A 24,896-nucleotide genomic window follows, 5' to 3' on the forward strand; every position below is an offset into this window, starting at 1 on the left:
TTATTACCTCTAGTAGTCTCTTCAATTTGCAAAATTCTATGGACAGAACTTACGCAGCATTTTAATATACATTAAAATGACAAAATTGAAAAACAGCCTAATAATAAAATAATCATACGAATCGAGGATTGAAAACCTAACTGGTCGGTTAAAAAAATCATGGCAACCGAAGGAACCTTTCTCTACATTTCTCGATTCTACAAAGAAAGCAGCGCTAATTGCCCCAAAGTAACACGATACAGAGTAACCGATAGTCCATCCAACGACTAGCTCTCTTCCTAAACGATACACACTTTCTTCGATATATCGAGATACCTCTTCGAAGGTCTCTATTGGTCTCCACGCACATCCAGGCAAGAGTATCAAGCATAAAGAAGACCACTCGAGAACCGAGTCGCTGTAAAACTGTTTTGATGGACGCTTTCCCCCTCTTTTTCTTCGTTCTCGAGCGCTTTCCCAACATACTTCTCCGCTCGAGACCCTTTGTCGTTCTCTTAAAGGAGCCCGGTTATCTGGATTTCCAGACTTCTTCCATTTCTTGCTCGGCTTCCGCCGGTTTGCACCACGGCGCTCGTACAACACGCCGAATCGCCTCACTCCTCCTGCCTCCCCTTTTCCACCACCGTTTTCCATCCTTCACACGAGGCAACAGCAACGCGCCGTAATATCGTTCCATGCGACATTCCTTGCGACTTTCCTGTAAGCTCACGGAAATATTGGATTCCTACACGAATTTGAATCCTCCTCCCCCCTCGTTGCTAAATCGTCGCCGGATACTTCTGTCCCCCTGTTTTTTGTTCTCCATATCCCCTTCCGGCAGAGATAGTCGCGCCTTTTCCATCTCGAGGAACATTTTATCGAGGACGTTCACGATACTCGTTTGCGGAATATTCTAACGGATGGACCATGTTTAAGGCTCGTACTGGGATGGTTTGGTTTTATGAGGGGATTGTTTCACGGGACACGGGAAAGGGCGCTCGCTATAAAAACGGATCTTGAGGGTAATTTGTTTTCGAACTCGTTGCATATCATTTTTCGTAATTCCTTCCACTGGTAGCAAGCGGCCGTTTTATTTCATTCGAATCGATAGGCGACTTTTTTCTTCGATGGCTTATCAAAATTGCCGTGTGTCGCCGCTTTAGACTCACTAGCTGATCTCTGTTGAACGTCAAACGTGCCAATTTTGGGCAATCGCGCAAAACGAACAGTTGAAGTTGTAGATGTTTTCTTACCAAAAGCGTGGGTTCGCTGTTAAAACGTCGAATTGAGAAAGTTAAAACTTGCACGTTTCGAACTTCTTAAAGGACAATAGTACTTTGGAACACTGTGGATATGGAAGAAGAAATTTTGATTGCGAATTATTTAATAATTACAAAACCAGATTTATTGAATTTGATACAACGACATACCCTTATTTACATACTCTTCGCCATTATAATATATCTGCTCGAGAGGAGCTGCGTAGTGCTCGAATTAGTTGGGAAAACCGAGTCAAACTGATCCGAGATACAAAGCAGAAAGAGAAGAAAGAGTGACAGAACCGAAGGAAGAAAATTATTTCCAAATCAGGAATTATTTCCTTCAGCGATTACGAGATAATCATCGCCAAGTATTATCATGGTAGCCGACAGTTTCCTTTCAAATCGGCTGCTCAGCGAGATACTCGAATATTCTATGTGATATCGAAGCAAGAATCGGCGGATGCGTTATTGCGTTTCACTGCTTAGTATTCCGCTACGAGAGAAGTTAAGATGCTCGGTGTCATTAAGCGATTCCCTTTTGTGTCGCTGTTCCACGACGGAGGGCCGCGCAGCCAAGAGCAACTAGTTACTCGATACACCCTTTCGTAGCAAATTCCATCTCTCTCTCTCCTCGCATAATAAACTGACGGCGTTTGTCTTTGAAACTTGCAGACTTCAGCACTCACGGCGACCTACGAAGCATCAAGACGAACAGCCATGATCGCGAGACGATTACTCGTAACCTTACCAGCATCGAGCGAATCTCGTTATGCTTAACCAAGGAATCGGTCCTTTGAGGACAATCGACTGATGCGCGGCTCGCGAGTAAGTAATTCCACCTAGCGTGTGCAACCTGGTGTAATAACGAAACACATTGTGAGAGCAATGGTGGTTCTCGAGGTAATGCTAGTCTGAGGAGATTCTTAACGGTGGAAAAGATTTAGTCGAAACTTGTTCGAGTAGTTCTTTAAAGCTTTGCTCTTGTGGTTATTCGAATTCTCTTTTTAAATAATAGAAACGTTGCTTTCGAGACAAGTTATTCTTTGCCCCCCCAACTACCTATCGAGTCCTCTTCACGAGTTAAGCATATTTGTTTGAAGAAGCTACTCTTTAAGAAAAGGTTAAGCTATTCTATGAATCCTTTTCCTCCGATTATTCGAAAGATTTTTCGGTGATTTTAAAGTTATAGGAAAATTGGAAGAATTTACTTGCCATGTCTGTTATAGTCTGTCTGTAAGTACTCGAAATATTAACTTCGTGCATTTGCATTCATCGTACTCGAATTAAATACATAAAAGTAATAGCTGCTACCACTATTCGTACAGCACTTAGAAACTGCGTGAACTTCGACTGTAACACGATAAAATTGTAACCTGTTCAACAAACGAGACAAAGTTTAGATTGCAACGATCCGGCTCATTGTCTCGCGGCGGTAACAATAAGCGATAAGCCGGTGACTGTGCAATTGTCACAGGAAAATGCAAACAGATTTCGACCGAGGAAAGTCTCGTCTTCCTGTGACCTGTTCACGATGCTTCCAACTGCTCGTTGTTCCACCGAAGGACGTATCGAAGACGCTAAAATATTCTTCTACTGTTAGTCTTTTAATATAAATCCTAACCAAGCTCCAGATATTTTCATTGACATTCGAATCGAGTAAATTACCGGGTCATGAAAATACAGGGACATTCTTTGATATAGCGCAATAGTAAATTAAATAAATCTGCTTATAATTGTATGCACATGTGCGGCTGCTAGTAATCTTCTTAATTATCAGTAATTTACGACAATCACAACTTATGGTACGATATACGGAAGAACGAGCGCCAGTTATTATGCGTTTGGTACGGAGTTCCGGAAATATTTCTCAGTCCTCCAATATTTAATCAATATCCCGGATATCGTTGAGAACCGAGCGCCTCGTTGATTTTCTGCCGCTGAGCGCGTAGGCTTTGACTGTCGCCATCAAACACACGCAACGATAATACCTGATCATCTACGTATTTGGTAGCAATTCGAGCGATCAAGAATAATTTCCATCGATCTGGTATCGCTGTGTGCGTGTATATAATTGACAAAAATAGTACACTAGACAAACGAAATTTTTGCACATTCCAATTTAATCGTCAGAGACAGCTAAAGAGGCTAAAGAAATCTAATAGTATCGCAAGAAGACACACTGCAATACCGGAAGTCTGCTTTAGTTCAGAATAAGGTTCCAGCATCACGTAGAACAGCTAACCAAGATAGTAACCGATGAAGGAGGGAAGTGGCAAATGTAGGATCTCCGGTGTTCGACTTTAGGTTGATAGCAAGGAGATATGGTCGAAGGCAATCGTCGAGTTGCTCGTAGAGGCGATACGCGTCTCACGAAACGAAGTTAATCGAAAAGAAGCAATTTGTCGGGAGAAGTACTGCGGCAACGGTGAGGCCTGAAAGAATCAATATCCCTGGTCGTCGCAATGAGCGTTTTCGTGGCTCGTTCCATAGCGAGTTAAAAGTGGATTCCAGCTTTGCCGTGGCTCGAAGCGTGAATGAATAATCAAACGTCACGGGGGAAAGGGGTGGCGGTATGGGGGTCGAGGGTGGAGGCCGGATAATAACGGGTCGGCCATGCCCTTTTGTCCCCGTCGAGACAGATTATTAAACCCTTAAACGGCTACGATGGATACGGGCCGTGTATTCGGGGACTGGGTTGTTTGCAGGAAACAACGAGAAACCGTCAGCATCGAAGTAAAATGTTTATTGCACGCTTTCTTTCTCTCCGGCTTGTGTTTGCCGGAGAATTTATTTCGTTGTGTGGTTTAACTCGTCGTTAGATTGAGATTCTTCGGGCAGTTTAATCCTGTCTGTAATATGCTGATTTTAATAATTTATGAGACTGGTTTGATGCGAACACTTCGCTTTGTCTGCATTCTTTTCTTATTAAGAATTCTCATTCGAGAAGTTTCTTCGTACTGTGTAATGAATATGTGCAAGAGAATTAATCATAAAATACAGATTACATATAAGTATCGCATAATGATAATAATAAGAATTTTAATTTAGAGTATATTTAGGGATTTAATTTCATTAAACCTAAATTTCAAAAAAAGAAAATAAAACGTCGGATTATAAAACAGTGACGGTAATTGATACTGTAAAGGTAAGTGCTATTAAAAGATATATATCTAGCTCCAAATGTAGGTATAAAGATAATTTCGCTAACGTAGCATTGATCGACATGCTACGGAATTTTAAAACTACATGTACTTCCTTGTAACGATTAGACGAGTGTCTTAACACTTTGACTGCCACACCGAAATCACATGTTTTGCTCAGGACACCACGGGAGTATTTTTATTATTAAAAGCATATAATGGCAAAATAATAATAAATTGATGATGTAAAACAACATTCTTCCCCAATGGACCGTTTATCTTATTGGTGATCACGAGTGACCACCGTGGCGCCTTGCTAACAATTAATAGCGACATATTCTAACAAGGCTTCGTTTATTTCAACAAACCATTCGCATTTGTTATTTCGTCGTAAGCAAAACGTCCAGAATATATTGTTGAAACATGTAGAAGATATTAGCAAACAGTATTTGCTCATTCTATATATAATAGTAAGGTATATGCACACTTCTAACTTCAATTACATGATTATAAAGCAGCTTTCACGATTATTTTCTAAGATGTGTTTATAATAATATTCGTAGATTACTCAAAGATATGGATGCAAACACAGTGCACCGTTAGAGGCAACGTTCGTTCTCAATTTTTTTTTTTTTTATTGATGTTATAATGAAAATGTTTAATTGTTCAATGGGGCACTCTTTATTTCAAAGTATCTTCTATTTATCGGTTATATTCAAAATGCCCTAACTGTCAATTTTCATACAATTTTTACAATTGTAAGAATTTCAAGCGCTCCGGTCACTAATGACCATCGTGGCGTCACAGGAAAAACCGTGACCGGTTATATATAACGTGGTAGTCAAAGTGTTAAACTGCACGAGTGTTATAATTTTACTAACATCTACAAAATCCAATATCTGTAACTTCTTCGATAATTTTCCCATTAACAAAACGGATATATTAGCAAAAGGGAATATTTGATTATCGTAATGATGATACTGTAGCAAGAAAGAATTCGCGCGATCGTCGTAGCCTCGTTTGCGCACTCGTTGCTTAATTATCACTTTTAATACGTGTAACGTCGCCTCGCGTTTCTTTCTAATTCTCGTCACGTCGACTGGCCAGCAATTCTTTCCCTTTCAATTTGGACCTTAAGCGGCGGGGAATAGTCAAGCATGGGTGCAGTACTTTAATCCTTTATGAAGCGGAAAGTGGCAAGAAACGAAGCTACGTGTTTCGTGTTTTAAAGCATAATTTAAAAAGTAACACGAACGCCTTTTTAGGAAGATCCATTTTCCATGCTGGTTAACAAACCACTGTTGGCTTGGGTTAGGTTTGCTTAATCCGCGAACGAATATATAACTTTGTTATTTCAAATATTTGAATATCAGCGGATCTCTAATTGAAAGAAAATTTAACTCGCTCGGTTTCAAATTGCGATAACGCGGGCTGCGGATATATACGGCTCCCACCCAAACGAAAATTATTATCCGCCCGAAATTCATACGCAGTAGCTACAAAGAATATTTGTACACCGTCATATTCATTATAGTGATTAATTATGTCCAAGTATTGACATTGATTTAAAATTGATTTTCTCCGCGAAATTTTTTATCGTGCGTTGAAAATAAAGAAAACTCTCACATGCTCCCACATACGTTCGAATCCTATCGAGATATCGATTTTGGTGACGGCACTTTGCGGAAACCAGCCAGAGAACCGATTGAACTTCCCATCTCGTCGCGTCATTGTTCAGCCAGGGAACAGATAATCAAACAGACGCTCGTTCTACTAATGTTAGCCCTGACTTTGATTCGCGACAGCCATTTGCTTGCCCCCGGTGAAATTAATTGGAATTTACTTATCGGGAAAACGAGGGCAGATTATAATCTTTCGATAAGTGACAAGATTCGTTTGATTCAGTTGCGACATCTTTGCAAGCGGAAGTCGTATCGTACGGGGCCGTAACCGGCCTGTTTGCATTCTGGTCCGATGTGATTTATAGTGTTACGCGCGTTTAAATATTCGAACGATCATGCCGCCGCCGCGCCTCGTCTGAGTATGATAGTCACGTCGTCCATTGTTCGTAAAGAGGCTAATCGAATGTTAGCGAATACGATCCGTAGCGTACACACGCGTCCCATAACATATGGCCTGTTTGCAGATACATGGTGTAACTGTAAATTGGTATTGGTATTTGGATTATTCAATAGAAAGTTATCTGTTGGTATCCGAAGAGAGAATTTTGAAAAAGCAGTGAAAGACCTTTTCTAAAATAATTGACATGTTCCTAGCAAAACCAGGCTTTGAAGTGTAATAAAATTGAAATGTAACGCGTAGATTTGGAAAATGCATTTGCTATCGTTTTTTTTTTTCTTTTTTTTTTCGTAGAATGTCTACTATTAATCTGGAAATAAAAGTTCAAAGATATACCGTCTCGCAAGCCATGAAAATGTTCCAGCGATAGGAAAGTAGATTTGAGAACGAATCTGCCAACGAGCGATTTCGCGAGCCTCTCATCGTGTGATCAGTCTCGATACAGTACACCACTTTTACGTGGTTCAACTTTTCATGCGGAACTTTCATCGGAGGAGCCAGTTACGTCGGTAACTTTTCCAACGGGTGCTCTTTCGAGCTAGCGTTCGATGTTCGAATCCACTGAAAACTTTCTCCATCGGTGACAACGAAAACGAACGAGAAAACTGTATTCTTTACAGTCAGAAAGCCAGGCAATCGAATCTCATAATTTCGCGACAAAAGAACGATTATTTGTTCGAACGACGAACGTAGTCCGCGAACTGGCGGCTACTGTTGTCTCTACAGAGCTCGTCATTGGCAGCGATGATTCCTGCATCGATCAACCATTAGCTACGGTCCCGGGGGTAATTTCCTAAATTAAATTCTACCCAATCCGTAATAGGGGCGATAATCGGTCATGATTTACTGCTAATAGAAATTAATCATTTCCAACAAACTCTCGCGGCGATTCTACGCGAATGGTTTACCTGTCCGTTGTGGCAGGAGAGAAACGCAAACTACATTTTCCAAGCTTTTCAGCCACGACGAGAAAGAAACGGGTGAACAAAGAGGACGCGATGCTGAGGACAGAATTTGTCAACAAGCAAATCAGACGTTGCGTGGTCAAAAGGCTGATTCCCTTAAATTATGGATCTATTGTGCTCGCCGCTTTTCTACAGCGAATGGCGATACCGGTAATTTCAAAAACGTGCTTTGAAACGCGCCTTATACATAAAAAACGACGTCGCCGATATCGCTACGGCGGATGAAAAGCGTGGCGGCGAAAAAACTGACGGAGGCCGTGGAGACGGGAGGGAAGGACGAAGAGAAGTAGCTCTTGCTTCTTTCACCCGGGGGAATTGTGGTTAACCGTACGGAATCGGTAGTGTCGTGGAAAAGAGGGTTGTTATAAGCGGCCTTACACCACGCCCGGCTTGGCCCGCGAACTGGGGCGGTGTCACTGTCACGGAATCGATATCTGTTCGCTGCTACTGAATTTTATTCCGCGGATGAGACAAGAAAAGCGACTAGCTCTGCCCCTTCTTTACCGATCGTTTTGTTATCTCTTCTTTTCCCTTTGCCCTTCGTGTATGCACAGTCTGACTGGGAAACAGCGGAGTTCGTCGTTGCTTTAAGTAAGTTCTAGAACGATCACAGGTCAATGACATTTTACGAATTATGTATAAATAATATTTTCGCTTTTATTTACAAAAACGAAAAATTAATTCATTACATTTTTAATAACATTAAGTTATTATCTCGTTGATACCATTTAACTTTTGACTTAAAGAAGGAATGTTTCTTCAGAAATTATTTCACTTTTGAGTTAGGTATTTGAAATTGTCAACTTAAGGGATTCTTATATATATAGTTAACCACAAAAATTTGTATAAAACGAATAAAAAGGCAATTTTTCTAGTTGGAATAAAATGCTACAAAATTTGATTGCAAAACTGATGCGTTCTATATCAAAACAATTGAGAACTGTTTTATTATTGCTTTATGAAAATATATTAAGAAATCAATATGATACTATACGTCTTTATATTTTTTATTTCAATAAAAATGGACCTTTCATGAGGTATCAAAAGCTTTCGTGACTGACTGTACATCACGTAAATCATATTAATCGATGTGACAGTAATTTAATATGTCCGGCGTTTCGTATAATTCATGTACTCATCGTATCACTGCTGCATGTGACTTTCTCGATTAAGAAATACGCATGTAGATGCCAGTGTGTGTTCGTCCATTCCTCCTATTTCGAAGATTCGAAATTCCGATAAAAAGTTCGCTAAAAACACCTTCCAGTGTGTCAGTATCCAAAAGAATGCTAAAGGAAGATACTTAGAATGAAATGAAGGACTTTTACAAATACTGCCAATGTTTGGATTAAGACAGTAGCTTTTCAGATTATATACTTTTCAGACAAGTTGTACAATACGAATGGCGATGGACAAATATTCCTTTTTCTATCGACTTGCATACACTCGAGCTCGCAGAGCAAATTCGTTCCACTTATCGACTTAAGAACATTGTATGACGCGTCTGACTACATGGGCCGCGTTCTACTAGCTTCGGCTGAAAAATATGTGCCTTCTTTCACCTCGTTTCCCATCTATGGGTATCGGTCGCTTTACAAGGATCGAACGCCAGACCACGTATAGGGCCATTCTACTCACTCATCTACTTACTGCGCTATTCTACTTCAACAACGTAGGGTCAACGTACATGCTACGTACATTTCACGTCTGACTATGTGCCGACTCGTTCTACTCCATCCGTTCTACGCGGTCTGCTTGGAAATCAACGAACTGAGCTTATCTTCTGTTCGTGCCATTTCCCCGTCAAACAGAGCGACGATTCGAGTATACGTGGAACTGTGGTCGCGTAGAACAAAACATTGTCGAACGAATGGAGCATTGTGTAACGAACGTTGAGAGTATCGGTTGTTACGAGGACAAAATCTCAACAACTTTTCTGACGAGTGTAACAAGACGGATAGAAAGCCAAGACCCACGCATGTCCAACGATGCAAACGCGATCCGTTACGTATCAGAAGTATCGTGCGTCGTGGAGGGTGAGGCTGAGGCCGATGACGTCACCGAATAAATCCAAAATCAATTTCTCCGGGAACGAGTCCCGGGGCTTTGGCTGTTGTTCATCACTGGAAACGGCGTCGTGTCGCTGGCCAGAAACATACAACAATTTTTCATCTCTTATCGTTACCGTGGACGCGCCGTCACCGCGTGGCAAAGCGGAAACCAGTGACAATCGATGCGTGCATGCGGAGTACCGAACCGAAAAGAATGAAAACGGCCAGAGAAGAAAGAAAGGAGAGGGAAGAGCAGACAGAAAGCCAGAAAGAGAAGGAAAAAACGAGAGGATATTCGTGTAACGGATTCGACGAGGATTCAGGTTTGTTAAGTCCGTCGCTTCAAACTTTCGTATCAATATTTATCTCTAATTGCTTGGTTGGAACGAACTACGACGCATTCTACAGCGAACTGTTAACAAATGTTTCCATCTGTTATCATAGTTAAATCGAAGCCGTCGTGTACGCCACAACACCTAGCGATCACGCAAATCGGCAAAGCCACGGCAAACCAGCTAAGCCGACTTATTCGCGCGATTATCTATTTGTAGTTGCCTGTACGAAACAGTTTTCCCGATTTCGTGTAATATTCGGCTCGACGAAGTACGTAATCCTGTTATATCGAATATATTGACCTACGGTGTAACAATATTACAAAGAATCGTTATTATCGATTGGAACTGGTGAACTGAACACAACCGGATGCCATAGCAGGCCTTATCCACACTCGTTTATTTCATCCCTTGCTTCGATTCCATCTACCGCTGTTACTCTGCCGATAGGTAAGCTCATCCAATTACCGAAAATGCAGCTGTGTACGCTACTACGTTCCGGATATTGCTATTTTTGAGACCGACTCGCGTTACTTACACGTCACGCGATACTATTCCCCTGCTGCTGCGCTTCCTTTCAACTTCTTTGCAGAACGTTCGAGGGAAATGGTACTCCTGGATATTATCATCGACGTTATTTACAGTGCCATTAAAGTTCAGCGATCACTGTAAGCTTTTGTATTCGATGCCATTAACACATTACGTTCCGCGCCAATTCCGTCTGCGCCGTTCAGATTCTCACATTTATTAAATAAATTGCGTTCCACAATGGTTAATGCCAAATTACTAATTATTTAATTTTGCGGTTTTTTACGCGAATAGACCAGTTGTAGGTCTCATGAGAAAACACGCATTCATATCGAAAAGTCAAATACACACAATACGTAGCTTCCCTTCTTGCCATAGGCAAAATATCAAACTGCTTGAACAAAAAAGTCGCGCAGTACGGAACGTGCTAATATCGAGAGGGACGAGAAGATTTGCTTCGCAAATCGAACCGACTTCTCCTCCAGATATTCCGTGAAAACACCTCTTTGGAGTTCTAGCGGCATAGAGCCAGCGTGTTATTTCATGTTGTACCTGGCCCAATCTCCGAAAGATTCAGCCGGATCGGTATATCCTGGCGGAAGTTGAGGTCGCCGCGTCGCTGACGTGTCGTATTTCCCGAGGGCCATGTCGATCAGGGAGAAACTGCATCCGGCGTACATGGAGGCGCAATCATGGCCCTCATGGCCTGCTTTGTGAGCTCTGCTATACGCATGATGCTCCTCCGGCTCATGAGCGAACAGCCGCTTCAAAGGGAAGCTGTAACAATCAGAAGCAAGGAAATGGAAGGTTGTCGCTTGTCTCTGCGACTTCGAGGAACTTGCCAACTGCGCGCGGCGGCGGATTACCAGAAATCGAAGCGGATCGATGGGATCTTACTACTATTTGTATCGAACACTGTCAGGAATTTTCGAATGGTCAATTTGCTAGAATGACAGCGTTTTGTCACATATTCACTGCACCAAATCGCTGCAAAATTTTCACCACTCATTGTACTCTGTTTCTTGTATACCTTTTACGGTGTATTTAACCTTTTGCGGATGTCACTACAGTGGTGACGTTTGAAAGTTCTTCCCAAAGTCGGATGTTTTCACAGTAGCAGTAGTAAATATTTATTACTCCGATCAGTTGGTAGCGCCAACAGAAAAAGGCAAGCAGAGTTTGGCCAATCTATCAACTAGTTTGTTAGAGCTGATTAATTTATCATCATACAACGATTAGCTGTTTGTTTCAATTATGACTTCCTTGATAGTTGCTCTAAAAACGAGAAAAGTACAAGAAACATCCAACGAAATGCGTGAAAGTGATCTTAGTATGTATAAAATTCGACGTGATTTTTTGCACGAGCAACGAGAGAATAGCGTGACTTAGGCTACGTAGGGGTTGAAATGCGTGAAATATCCACGAAGGGCAACCTTTTAACCTTATTTGCTTAATAAAATTCGTCTCCATTGCCTCGATCCGCCTCTTTCTCCGGCGAAACGAGATTATTCCGAAATCCCATCGATCCCCGACTAAAGCCCACTCCCTCGAATCCGAATGAAGAGGAAGAAAGGAATCGCGGATGGGAAGCAGGGAACCTTTCGAATCCGCGCGCTGCTGGAACTCCTTTTCTTTTTTACTCCTTTTCCCTTTGCCCTCTGTGAACCTTACGAGAATGATATCCTCATCATCTCTTCGATGAGAGTGTTTCCTTTGGGCATCAGTCGCTGAGAGGCTTCGCAGAGCGCTCGAAGCACGCACGTTCTCCCTTCGAAGTTCATCCTGAAAGAACCAGAATATTAGAATGGAGAAATAAATCGGGAAGAGAGAAGGTATCCCGATCGTGATCCGAGTTACCGACTATTCTTATGTTATATCGACATAGATGTGGGAGGAAAATTAGAAACGATGAGTAAATTACGGATCTCCGTGCATTGGCGAGAAATTTAAAGATGCAGGAACCCGCAGAATGTATATAAAAAATAAAAAATTTAGTATTCATAGATAAATAAATAAAATATTCAAAGAAGAAAGATAAAAGATATTTTATGTTAATCGATTTGGTCGCGTTATGATCTTCTGATGAGCGTAACTGCGATGGTTAAAAGCTGGAGTCGTAGCTGTCCGATTTATTCGTAGTTTTATAATTAAAATGTATTTTGTTAAAAATAAGAAAGTACCCGTATACTTTTGAACGATTATGTACCTTAAAATAAATAATTATTTTCAACATGACGAAAAATGTCCAGTAAAAAGTTTACTAATACTCATATGAAAACACGTAGTAATTCGAATTTTCTGTTGTACACCGTATGTTTCTATATAAAATAATATAAAAATGTATTTTGTAGCAAAATTATTTGCTAATATATTCATAGCAATATAAGAAATGTAAATTAGACCGACAGTGAACCTTTTAATAGAATAGCAAAAAATGCAGACTGTGTTTATTTCATCCCCATTCAGCTATTGAAATGTGAAAGAAATGTTGTGAGAATTAAGGGAGGCGATATCGAGGTAACGCATTTTAGGATTACTCGACACGAAAGAAAAGAAAGAGTTTGGGGGGTGGCAGAACGCGTATTAATGTATCCTTTCGGCGATGAACAAGCGTCTGGTGCACGTGGGGACGGATAAAAGGGGCGGCACGATGTTTTCTCATCTAGCCGACCCTTCTTCCAGAAAGATTAAAGTTTCCTTTGAAGCAACGTTTCAAAAATTCGTTGCGCGCTCCCCAATAATTTCACCCTTGATTTGAGTGGTCGCCAAGTTGCAATCGATCTTAGAAAGTTATTGTGCAGGGTAAAGTATGAAAGTTCCTGAGACCTATGATCCACGTCGGCATGTATCAAAAAATGATAAATTAAATTTTTAGAAATATAACGAAGGTGTTATTCGCTGCGATAGAAGAAGGCTATTGACAATTAGTCCTAATCTTTTTTTATAAATTCCCAATGACTTTCTAATTTCTTAACGTTACGTATTAGCGTATTTTTTTCAACAAGAAAAATATATTTAAAACGATATCAAGCATGTTTGCACTTATTTGTAGAAATCTTATTTTAATACCAAGCATCTTTGTATTTATTTGCATTCATTTGACAAGCTAAAACTTTTTCACGATATTGTAACAAGGGCTTGGACTTACCCTGTTTGCGAAATATTCTTTGACATTAGCCGGGACTTTTATTGAAATACGTAATATTTACTTGAGAGCGCGGAGGGTTGAAGAAGAGAATATCGTGAAGGAAACGTACTGCCGCATGAAATAAAGTCGTATCCTGTGATCACCAATTCGGATAAATGCTTGCCATTAATTCAGAAAGATTTCTTGTAAGGGAGAACAGAGCCTTGCAGGAACGAACCGAAAGAAACTTGCTGAGATTACTACTAGGATGGTTGCTGAGTTCGCGCAGGCGATCTCCTTGCGTGTTACTTTTCTCTCCAAATTGTTTCATCTGCTATAATTATGGTTTTCCTTGACGAGGATTGTCTACGTTCTATCGCCCAGTTTATTGGAATTTTCTTGTAAATTGCCTTCTAAAACGCACGCCCATCCGATGCATACGTGAAACAGCGATTAACCCAATACTATACGATACATCTGCCCTTCAATTTGGTACGATTATCATCATAATACATCAAAGGTGATTCAGTGGGCCGTTCCAACAGACACTCCAAGTATCTGATTAACGCACAAACGCAGTCACACGCTAATTTCCATAATTCCTATTCGACAATTACACGCTCCTATTTCTGAGTAGAAATAACCAATTCATAACATTCCTGATTTCACCCTATAGTTACACGATGGATAGTAAAAGCTTTCTGACAATTTTCTCGCTGAAGATAAATGCACCACTACCAGGTGAAAGCACGGAATACGCGAACAAATAGGGAGCCATTTTCCTGCGCCCAAAATTGATTCTACACGCTGGATAGAGGTAGTTGGCGTAACATAACGCAACAGTGGTTTTCAAGGAGACGGTTCACAGTAGTGTTAAAGCTGGTTAAGGTTGGTACGAGACAGAAGACGGCGCATCGTTCAACGTAGAATCGCTGCTGGGATACTAGTTGGAGTTGTTTCTGAATTATCCTGCCGGATCATTTCTCTCTTTCAGGGACAACGACTACAGCAGAAGTAGGTTTCTTTTATTTTTCTTCTTTCTTCGTGTCCTTTTTTTTTATAACCGAATACTTTATGTCCAACGAAGACGAGGGAGGCGGTTTGATTATTTTCCTTGCCTGAGATAGAAACAAACTATCGTACAACGTATTCGACGTAATATTACATAGAATTTTTTTCGAACACGATTCTTCGCTTCGCTTAGTTGCGATATCACAAAACAAGTCGAGCGAGAGCAATGGAACCGATATTTTTCTTCGTCTTACCGTCAATTTCGACGCGCTTAGACACTTTCATCCGCCGAATTCCCTTCTGTCCGTCAATACGTCGACATTTTACACTAACGCGACCGAAATACATCATCGCAGATGACACGGAAAAAACTGAGACGGCTCGACGGCTCTCTATAAAGGCGGACGACGATCGTTCGATCACGTCCAGACTCCTAAAGCCGCCGTTACATTTTATTATAGAGGCTGCCACTCAGCCCGGCGCGAAAATTTATTCGTCTCTACGATTTTCAAATGGGACAAGATCGCCGCTTTTACGCCGCCAAAATGGATACATCCTCTTGAGGATACTTTATAGGAGTCAGCAAAGGCTCTGTTTAATTTTTTATCCTGTATGCTATCATCTTTCCACTCTTCTAGATAACTTATCCACGCGACTTTTACTTCTGGCGACAGAAAACAATCGTAGTATAGCAAATCCGGCAAATATGGAAATTGTTACGGCGAATACGTATTACCAGCGCACGAAAATATCCGAGTATTTTCAATAATAAAACTTCCTATTGCTTTGTTACGGAACGTAGATCGGCCATTTGATAGCCAAAGTAGTATCCTATTTGTTTTTATTTCTCTTCGACCCCATTAGAGCACGCGAAAAAAATGTCATACAGCGCTTGGCCAACGATGTAGGAAAGCGTTTCACTCAGCAAAACAACGTGCTACTTCATTCTAGACGACGAATCACGCACTCTACTGTCTTTTTATACCATTAGACATCGCTCTAACTTAAGTCCATTCTGACCATCTGACAAGCGACGGCCCTATTCTACTTCGTTGACTACGCGCCGTCCCTCTTTTTATGCTGTCTGACTACGCGCAGGCCGCAGCTACTTTTCATCCACATTTTCACTCTTTTGCCTAGCTCAACGTCAAATATTTTCTCCGTTTTGTGGCTTATTAAACGAATTTACGACTAGCGAAATTATTCGGCAGAATTTTTATGAATGACGAGCTTGCGAATCAAATATACACAAAAATATATAAAATATTCGAACTGTACAGTATCTGTTGTTATATCTAATAGGTGACACAGAGCTTTGCCTAGGTTCTTCTTGTTTAATTATTTTCTTAAAAATCGAAATTTCCATAAAAATCCGCGGTCTAAGTGTAAAATACGCTGATATTGTTTTCCGTAAAACATCGTGTATATATTTAATGACTGTCTGTCTGTAATCTCAGTTACCTTTCTACAAAATTTCTGCTTAGCAACTTACGCGTTCATAATGGTCTCCAGTTTGTTGTAAAGTTGCCTGCGATGTCTACGTTGCAAGTAATAGTAGTCTGACTTGTGGTACTTGCTTTTCCCTGGTTTCACGTAATACTTATCGTTTCTGTTCCATCCGGAATATTTCACGATGTTCTTGTTGATCGCGTTCACCGTAGAATGATGACCATATTTCTTCAGAGGTTTAATCTCATCGTGTCTCAATTGCAAAAAGGGTTCTAGAGCCGGCTTACTTTCGTTTGGTAGGTCGTACGAGATACCCCAATTGACTCCCTCCGTGAAAATGTCATCGTCCGGTGTCAGAGTATGCACCGTAAGACATAGAGCGATCTGCAAATAACAGCAAAACCATCAATGTGAATATTCTATCGCTTCGTCGTGTACGTCGTGATAATTCGGACGATGAATAGACCCACGTGACATTATTTACGAAGTGCATAACGATTGGCGTTATTGCAAATTTTAACATACAATTGGTCACGATGGATGTGGAAACCGCAACCATTGTCGCTGTGTTACTAAGTTTGAAGCAGACTAAGTTTGACGGGGACAGAGGATAAAGAATTTATTGAACTTACAGAAAAAGTCGAGCCTTCGGGGAAAACGACGTATCGTTTTTTCCTCGACAAACGAGCGTCCCGGTCCGAGTTCACTTGATAATCACTTAGCAGGACACAGATTATTAAGAGAAGCAAACAACGTTCGTTTCGACTCATGTCTCGCATGGTTCTGCAAAAGAAGAGGTGAAACGTTACTGCCTGGTCGTTGGGACATTTTAAAGATTCCTCGAAGCGACTGACCTACATCGCACGCGCCACCGCCCGTACACGTACTCATCGTCCCAGTGGAACTTTATTAACATTGAAAAGTGGGAGAAGGAAATAGCCCGAGCAAACGAACCGCGGTACCGAAACTATCAGCGTGAAATCAAGCAACCGAGACCCCATTTGCCTTTCTACAAATCCCGCCCTCCCAATAACACGTCCTACCTCGTTTATTGTTTTCCAGTAACTACATCGACCACACGGGAAACCCGCACAGCAAAAGAAGATTCAGCTCCATTTAGCCGTCTCATACTGCGTTCTAATTACAAGCAACGGACGAGACGAGTAATGGAACTGTAATAAAGCAACCTTCGTCCGTTTCCACATCAATCGTTTACGAAGAATGAAATAAACTGTCGGTGATTTAGCGAAACGAGATTCAAGTTGACGCGGAGTCAGGCCAAAGAGAAGTATAAACCCCTTCTCGTCGAAGGACATCTCATTAACCCGAGCTTCAAGTGGTGATACAAACGACGAACAAGCAATTTTCCTTCCTAGTCAACGGAACGTTTTCGAGTCACAGGGAAATTATTTTATTTGTTCCGTAGACTGGACCAACCTTCACGGGAACTTCCCCCGTGGCAAGTTGTAAAGGAATTAATTATTAACTTTCTACGAGAAAGTCTCGTTATAATTTCGCTGGGAAATTGCTCAACGACATTGCCAGAAACGAAAGGGAGATACGAGGAACGTTGACAATGGTCTTGCAGCGTGACCACCGAAATCGTAAGTACTGTCCGCTCTAACAACAACGATGGCTGACAAAGAAGAGGAATCGTCGCTGGAAGATTGGTTTGCGCTAACTTTCGAAACAATCTTGAACGATGAACGAGCTTAACCCCCCTGGATCGATCGCCGAATTGACTGCCGATGCTCGAGACTCGATTAACTCTACCGTGGAAAACCCACGACTCGCGGATTTTTAACTTGACTGATCACTGGCTTGCTTTAACCTAAGACTGTTGATTCAGTCTGTGTCACTGCCGTTATCTGCTTTGGGCGACTCTTTCCTCCATATTTTCTTTTGAAAGTGGATTTCTACGACTTTATCTGCCTTATCTTCTTCACTGTGTTTGTAGAAATTAGAAATGATCTCTAGACGAACTTTGGTTTAAGTCGATTAGTAACTCCTATCTTCTATCGTTTTCGTATTATATTAATTAAATTTTTGTAAGACGGATATCTCGCTACAACTTGAGGTAGTCGAATTTCGATAACAGAGCCGTATCAGACTGTTTCAAGCGATTTCTGAATCGTTGACGCGAAGATTAATTAAAATTCCTTGTGAAAGCTCCTTGTGAAACCTTTCCTACTATTTTTCCAACCTTCTCTCACGTGTTTATATTTCACGCGTCTCACGTCAAAGATTTTCCGTAGTACTCGTTGAATGTCTCAAGGGATCGGACAATTTAACAGCAGACGTTAGATAATTCACGTTTGACCCAGCAGTGGTTCAGATATGGGGACAGTCATCGTCGACCTAGTGGAAAAGATCGATAGTGAGGTCCGATACATGCTGAAAGCGGCGGTTCCATGACGATGATGGAAAGCTCCCAGCGAGATTTCGCGTTTCCTCCTCTTCTCTACAGCTCGGTGCTGCTCTGTTCTCAGGCCAATAATTTGTCACACTTCAGCGGCACCGCTCGATAAGTGGACCCGTTAATATTGTAAAGAGCACGTTACAATAGCGGAAGATTGAAACGGAGGCCTGGAATTCAGTCCGAGGATATTTCGCCAGGGAATTCTCAAGCAGTCGGTCTGGCTGGTTGCATATTTCACGGGCGAACCACGATTTCTCAGTTCGACGTCGATGAACTGGCATGTGCGAGTTCGCGAGAAGTCGACGTTAATTCGCGAATCGACGTCTCCGGCGACAGGAAGACGAGAGGGCAGCGTATGTCTTCTGGATTGACGCGTTCTTGCGCGATTACACTTCGATCCATCCTCCTAATGGCTCGTACGATGCAACTGCAGCCTTTTACTTCGATCTGCTACTTCGTCTTCCTTACCCTCCTTCAGCCGTTTCTTCGCTGCCACTCATTCTTCTCAATGTTCGATCCTTCTTCCACCTCCATAACGTATTCCTCCGCTCTTATCCGCCCTTTTTTAGTCCCCTAAGCGTGAATTTTCATGAGCAGCCGGTTTTTTCACGTGGCTGACAGGCCGGATTTCCCTTCCATTGTCCTAGTACGAAGCACAAGCGAAATCCCAGAAGATTTGCGTTCGAAAAGGACCACTGCATAACTTCCTGGACCTTGTGTTTTATCGTCCAACGTATCGAACTGGGTGGGACAGGAAGCTTTTTCGGAAATTTATACACTCGGTAATTTGTCATAATGGTGGAGCAGTCGTTGGAAACGCGACGATACATAACATGCGGATGAGAATTCATGCAGATGACGTTCGTGATCGACTACTAAGCGGAAGACATCGGACGTTTAGTCCACAATGTAGAGTGTAGAATATCGATTGTGAAGAGCTGTTCCTAGAATGTACGCGAGGATCCTCATACATGGAAGTATATTTCAAAATATACCACATATAGTGCAAGCATATAAATTTTCTATGCTAAATATTCAAATACTTTCATCAGCTAACGTATACTGTTTTTAGAAACTGAATTAAATTCAACAACGCATGCCCACTTTTGCAAATCTGTGTTGTTAATATAATTCGTTATATCGTGAAGAAAATATATCATCGATATATCATTTTTTTAACCGGATTTCAATAATATTTACATCTCTGTTGTGATTCGTCTTCTATCGTATTAGTTGCAACCGGTTAAGTCGACTCGAATTGCCCTGGGCTCTTCCAATTTGATTTTTGTAAATAAAAAAAAAAATGTTGTAGATACAGGAAGTTAGTTTTCTGTCGTTGTACAGGTGAAAATGGTTTACCAACCACAACAGAAACGTAGCCAGTATATAGCAAGGAGGAAATGTTGTATTTTCCATCGGTTTTTACATGCATTCCGTTCCAAATCGGTAACGTGAAAATTGTCGTCGCTTCTGATGCTCGAAAACCTTCGATTCTATCGCAGTTTATTTACCGAAAGCTATTGAAACGTCGGATAATATAACAAAATCGATCGACACTTTGTGAGGCACTGGTCTTGAAAACTCAGATAACAAATCCGTGTCGCGGATACTTGTTCCTTCGAGCTGGTCATTGTAAATAGAACGCGAAAAACGTAATTGTAACGTAATTGAGAATGCCTTTGCTTTTAAAAAGAAGGTTAAATAAGGAAAGATAAATAGAAGTAAGATTAAAATGGCGGTATCGATGGGAGGGCAAGTTCGATAACTTAAACAATGGAATCCAATCGCATGTGCTGCGATTTAAATTTGGACGAGCGCAGAGCGAACATCAAATCGAATGAAAGTCCCGTCTGATCGAATCAGAACAGCGCTCAGGTTTGCCCCTTCTTCGGAATCTATTAGACGAGTCAACACAAACGATTGAAATTTCTCAACCACTTTCCACCCTCGTTCGCTTCTACGTTCGTTCGTTCGTTCGTTCGTTCGTTCGCTCGATCGTTCGATCGTTCGATTTGCCATCCATGTAACTTCGCGTACCATCTGAATACTGCACACGCGATTTCATCGTATGTGGAAAAATGTTTCTGTCGATCGGTAAGGGCGTACAAATATTGACCATTTGGAATAGGCTGTAAATCCTGTACAGCTCGCTTCTACATTGTCGCAGAATCGATTCTAAATTTAATTACGATGAGCGTAGATAAATGAACGGAAGAAAAAGAAAGCAGTTCCATCGGAAAGATCCGCTAGTTCACTTTAGCTAAATTCGGAACAGGTACTTAGATCCGAATCTCGTGAACTTTTGCTTTGATGCCGAGTTGTGGAAGACGTGATTCTGATATATAGACACGCGCGGTCATATCGATCCTCGTTTCACAGGGACGCGACTATATTTCAAGGGATGAAACAATTTCGTGAATCGTCGAGGCGATCCGTCAAAAACGCGGGCGAAGAAAAATGAGCAACAGCGAAATGTCGCTAAGAGATGCAATAAACGAACCATGGCCCGCAAACCAGACGATTTTCGAGCGCGATGAAAGCTTTTATTGCATGAATTTCAAATATTCCACTGACCTTTCTCGATTTATCCGTTGACCAATGAAATTTCGTACAAAATTTCCACGATTTCCTTTCATTTTCATTTCTTCTTATTTATTATTATTATTTATGTTCTTTTTTTTTTGAAGAATCGGACTAAACAGCAAACGTGAAATCGATAATCTGATGGACGAACACGCAATCGAGAAAATAATATCGATGATTGATCGTTCGCCATGCGTAGGACGCGACGCCTCTGTGAAAATGGAGCGGCAGGACTTTCGTTCCGGCTCGATAGCGGATCCGCCTTTAAGGTAGCAACGAGTAACTAACAAGTAAACTTCTAAATGAAATTCCAACGACGAGGTATCCCGCTATAAATCAATCTGTGAAGCGTGAGGGAAAACATCACCGTGTATTTCAAACGGTTTTAGCATTTGTCTCTGCGAATTTTCGTGACAAATTAGCAAAAATGGAAACCAACTTTCGAACGTAAAAAACCTTCTATCGTCCTCGGAAGGAAATAAATAAGAAGGAGAAGAAACAATTCGAACGTCTCTTATTTCTGATTCGTTGCAAACTGATAAAACCGAGAACTCGTGTTGCAACTCACTGAATCTGTTACTTTCCTTCGAAGAAAACGACGAAAAAGGAAGGGAGAAGCGTTCGTTTGAGCATCTCTCTCATGAAATTCCTGACAAATTAACAAAAATGGGAATTCGTCTTAGAACCTGGAAAACTTTCTCTCATCTTTGAAAAGAATAAAAGAAGGAAAGCAACATTTAGCCATTCTCCTCCAATTCGAAAGAAATTTAGAAAACCTGTAGTTTATTCTAGAACCCGATGAAACTTCTAGTTTCTTCGGAAGAAAACGGTGGAAAACGAAGAAACGAAAGAAACGAAACATTTGATCGCGTATCTCTTCAAATTTATGGCAAATGAAAGTGGAAATTCATTTTAGAAGCAAAAGGAGCGTCTATCCTTTCGCAAGAGAGAAACGTAAAGAAATGAAGAAAGAAGCGTTTAAGTGCCTCATCGCTCAAATTTGAAATAAAAATATTTCAGCAACAATAAGAAAAAGCTGCTTCGTAAAATCTTTTTTGTTTTTTTAAAATACATAAAAAAAAGTAATGAAGAGAGGAACGAAACGGAGAAAGAGAAGAAGGTCGCGAAATACAGAGAATAGACTCTCCCGCATAGAGGATAGGAAAGATCGATCCTCCCAGTGGAAGTATCTTGTAACTCAGTTCGGTAAACTCTTTAGGAAACAGGAAATTGTTAGTCCGGCGTGGAAGAGTGGGCGGAGGAAATGATCGATAGGTGACGGGGACCGATACTGGAAAACACGGGGGTAGCCTTTCGGCAAGAACGATGGCAACGACGACGTGATCTCGCTTATCGGGCAACCATATTACCGTGGCATCGGGACTCCCAAGCCTCTTTTTCTTTCTCCTTCGTTCTCCGCCACGACGGAGATGCTGGATCGTTAAGGACCGGCGAAGAAATATGATATTGCAACCATTTCACCGCTCATTCGTCGAATTCAATTTACGGGAGCCGGCCGTGAAACGACGAAATTGATAAAGATACTCGTCGCCGTTGATTACACGCCTCTCGGTATTTTCTTTTTTCCCTTTTTTCGTCAACCTTATCAACCCGTTCATTTTCGAAGGAGTTATTTTTCAATCGCTTATTAACGCATAACATTTTATTCTCGCTGATATACGCTGGTGATTCATCAACAATTTCATTCAAATGCGCAAACAATGTAACATTCGCAGTCTAATGTCAAAGTTTCACTGAAAATAAACTTCGAGAGGCGATGTATATATTTTTGACAATTGCAAAAACAACGAATCTGAAACTTGTTATTTTTACAGATTTGACGCTCGTAGTTTAGAAAATGGACTTACTTTAATCTTTTCTTTCTATGTAATGCGACACTCTTTCTGCATCAACTGCGATATTCTGATAATTATTCAAATAACAAAGCATTTACATGTAAATTATAATATGCCAGGAGACACAAAAAATTGTCTACCGGAAGAAACCGTAGCAAAAAGTGAAATGTTTCCAAATTCTCGTGTATTCTCGCGTTTTAACACTAGAACTACCACACCAGCCAAATTGACTGTTTTTACAATTTTATTTTAAAATTCCTACTTCGTGTTATATCTTTTTTCGCAATGATGTAATGACTTTCTCAACGATAACTAAAAGAATAATATAATGAATATTATTTTGTTTTTTATGTATTCAAACTCAAAATAATTTTGGATCGAGGCTACTTATACCAAAATACTTGTACCAATCAAAATGACTGGTACTTGTCAAAGTGTAAAAGGGTCCTGCAATCTGTTTATCGAACCCCAATTAACCAGTTTTCTCGTTTTGTACAACTTCCCAAACGTTTTTAAAATTTTTACTGCGTATCATTCGATATGATGATATCAGTTATCAGGAAAATTCCGGATCGATCGCTAGATCGCTAGATGTTAACACTGGAATACCACACGAGTTAAAGTGACTGGTTCTATAATTTTTATAAATGTGTCAACCCTCGTTTAGGGGTCATGATCCCAGATGGATTAATAATACCAAAAATGTACTACTTAACATGGAATTCCTTCTGTAAGAAAGTAATAAATCAATAAATATAAAAGTATTCTATTGTTACGTATTTTTTAGACTAATCATTTTGACTGGTTTTGGTGGAAATAGCTTCGTGTTAACTATCGGTAGTTTTAGCGTTAAACAATCTGTTTCGAGGATTTACCAAGTACGCGTGATTTCATGGATCTTGGCGCGATTCTTGTTCCTCCGTCTCGTCTCAATGCCGTTGAAAGTTGACCCAAACCAGTCTAAAAAAAAACCCAACGATCCTCTCTCCTGTTTCAGCTACCTCACGAAACAGAGTTGAAACGTTGCGTTTCCTGCCTGTTAAGCAAATCCCACGTAGTTCGAGTCACGGTGACCGCGGAGAGACGTCGAAAGCCACGAGCAATCGTAGAATCTCATTTCTCGTCCATTCACCGCGGTTAAACGCGTAAAAACGGGAAAAAGGCGGCCGTGATGATCCGCGACGCAATCTTATGGAAATTAGTTTACTCACCGGTACCCACTTGCTTCTCGGTGATGTCTTGCCGACGAATGACACTCAGTCCTGTGTCAAACGACCGTTATCATTGCATTTCGAGAGCAGAACGGCCATTGTCAAGTTTATTAACAACGAACCGCACGCCACGGCGCCTTGTTTGTCCAACAATTAACGAGTTCCGACGGTCGAACGACCGTAAGCAGACTAGAGTGCTAATTGCTGCCACCGCTATTGGTTTGCGGTTGACATTTTGCTCGTACGTTTTGCCTGGCTCGAACAGAATTTTAAAATCTGCAAGCCACGCGAGATCAAGGGGAAGGTAACGTCACTTCAGGCTTCGCAATTTAATAGAAAATATTATATTGGAAAAGTTGAATTTGGAAAGTCCAGGAATCATTCACTCTATGAAACTGTGTTCTTGCTAATATTTGACGCTGATATTAGATGCTGTAACAGAGATTGAAATAACGTTATGTTCGCAATTTGCGAAAAACTTGGACCTCTTGAGGGATAAATTTATCGGGGTGAAGGAAAATTGTTTTGAGAATTTAACTTCACTGAACCCTAAGAAAGATATACGTTTATATACAGAGACGAGTGTGTGAATAGAGAAATTATTACAAAACCAGTAACCAACACTGCTTCGTGAGAATTATTTTTAAATAATTTAACAAACTATATATGTTATCCCGTGTGGAGGTTCACTGATAGAGAAACGAGTGGATGAATTTGTAATAGAAAAATATATTGAATGAAGTACAAGTATAGTGTATGCTGATCCAGATCCTCAGTCTTACAGTGTTACAATGTAATAGGAAGAGTATGATAAGAAGCACGTTTCTATATTTATAGCAAAGGATATTACCAAAAAGTTAACCTTGGTGTATAGCTCTAGTTGAAGGCTACAAGAAACAGCAAT

General features: G+C 40.8%; 1 protein-coding gene across 2 annotated transcripts; it reads right to left on the bottom strand.

Annotated features, from left to right (window-relative positions):
- Window positions 1-4,956: 4,956 nt before the first annotated feature.
- Window positions 4,957-24,186, bottom strand: LOC132906480 (uncharacterized). Of its 2 annotated transcripts, XM_060958709.1 has the most exons (5): window positions 23,993-24,186; window positions 16,556-16,706; window positions 15,967-16,307; window positions 12,008-12,118; window positions 4,957-11,113 (listed from the first exon to the last, which is right to left on the bottom strand). In XM_060958709.1, the coding sequence occupies exons 2-5, from the start codon at window positions 16,700-16,702 to the stop codon at window positions 10,873-10,875; spliced, it is 840 nt and encodes a 279-aa protein (XP_060814692.1). In that variant the 5' UTR covers window positions 16,703-16,706; window positions 23,993-24,186; the 3' UTR covers window positions 4,957-10,872. The 2 variants fall into 2 exon arrangements, with proteins under 2 accessions (XP_060814692.1, XP_060814694.1); XM_060958711.1 differs by lacking the exon at window positions 23,993-24,186 and having other exon boundaries at window positions 16,556-17,052.
- Window positions 24,187-24,896: the final 710 nt, after the last annotated feature.

This window comes from Bombus pascuorum, chromosome 4 (genome assembly GCF_905332965.1).
Source record: "Bombus pascuorum chromosome 4, iyBomPasc1.1, whole genome shotgun sequence".
In the NCBI taxonomy this organism is placed as follows: Eukaryota; Metazoa; Arthropoda; class Insecta; order Hymenoptera; family Apidae; genus Bombus; species Bombus pascuorum.

What these genes read in the sequence shown, in the direction of transcription:
- LOC132906480 (XM_060958709.1), bottom strand. Translation starts at nt 16,702, where the DNA reads ATGCGAGACATGAGTCGAAACGAACGTTGTTTGCTTCTCTTAATAATC. An exon ending in CCGAAGGCTCGACTTTTTCT is followed by an intron (nt 16,308 to 16,555) that starts GTAAGTTCAATA and finishes TGTTATTTGCAG; the next exon opens with ATCGCTCTATGTCTTACGGT. An exon ending in CTGGAGACCATTATGAACGC is followed by an intron (nt 12,119 to 15,966) that starts GTAAGTTGCTAA and finishes TGGTTCTTTCAG; the next exon opens with GATGAACTTCGAAGGGAGAA.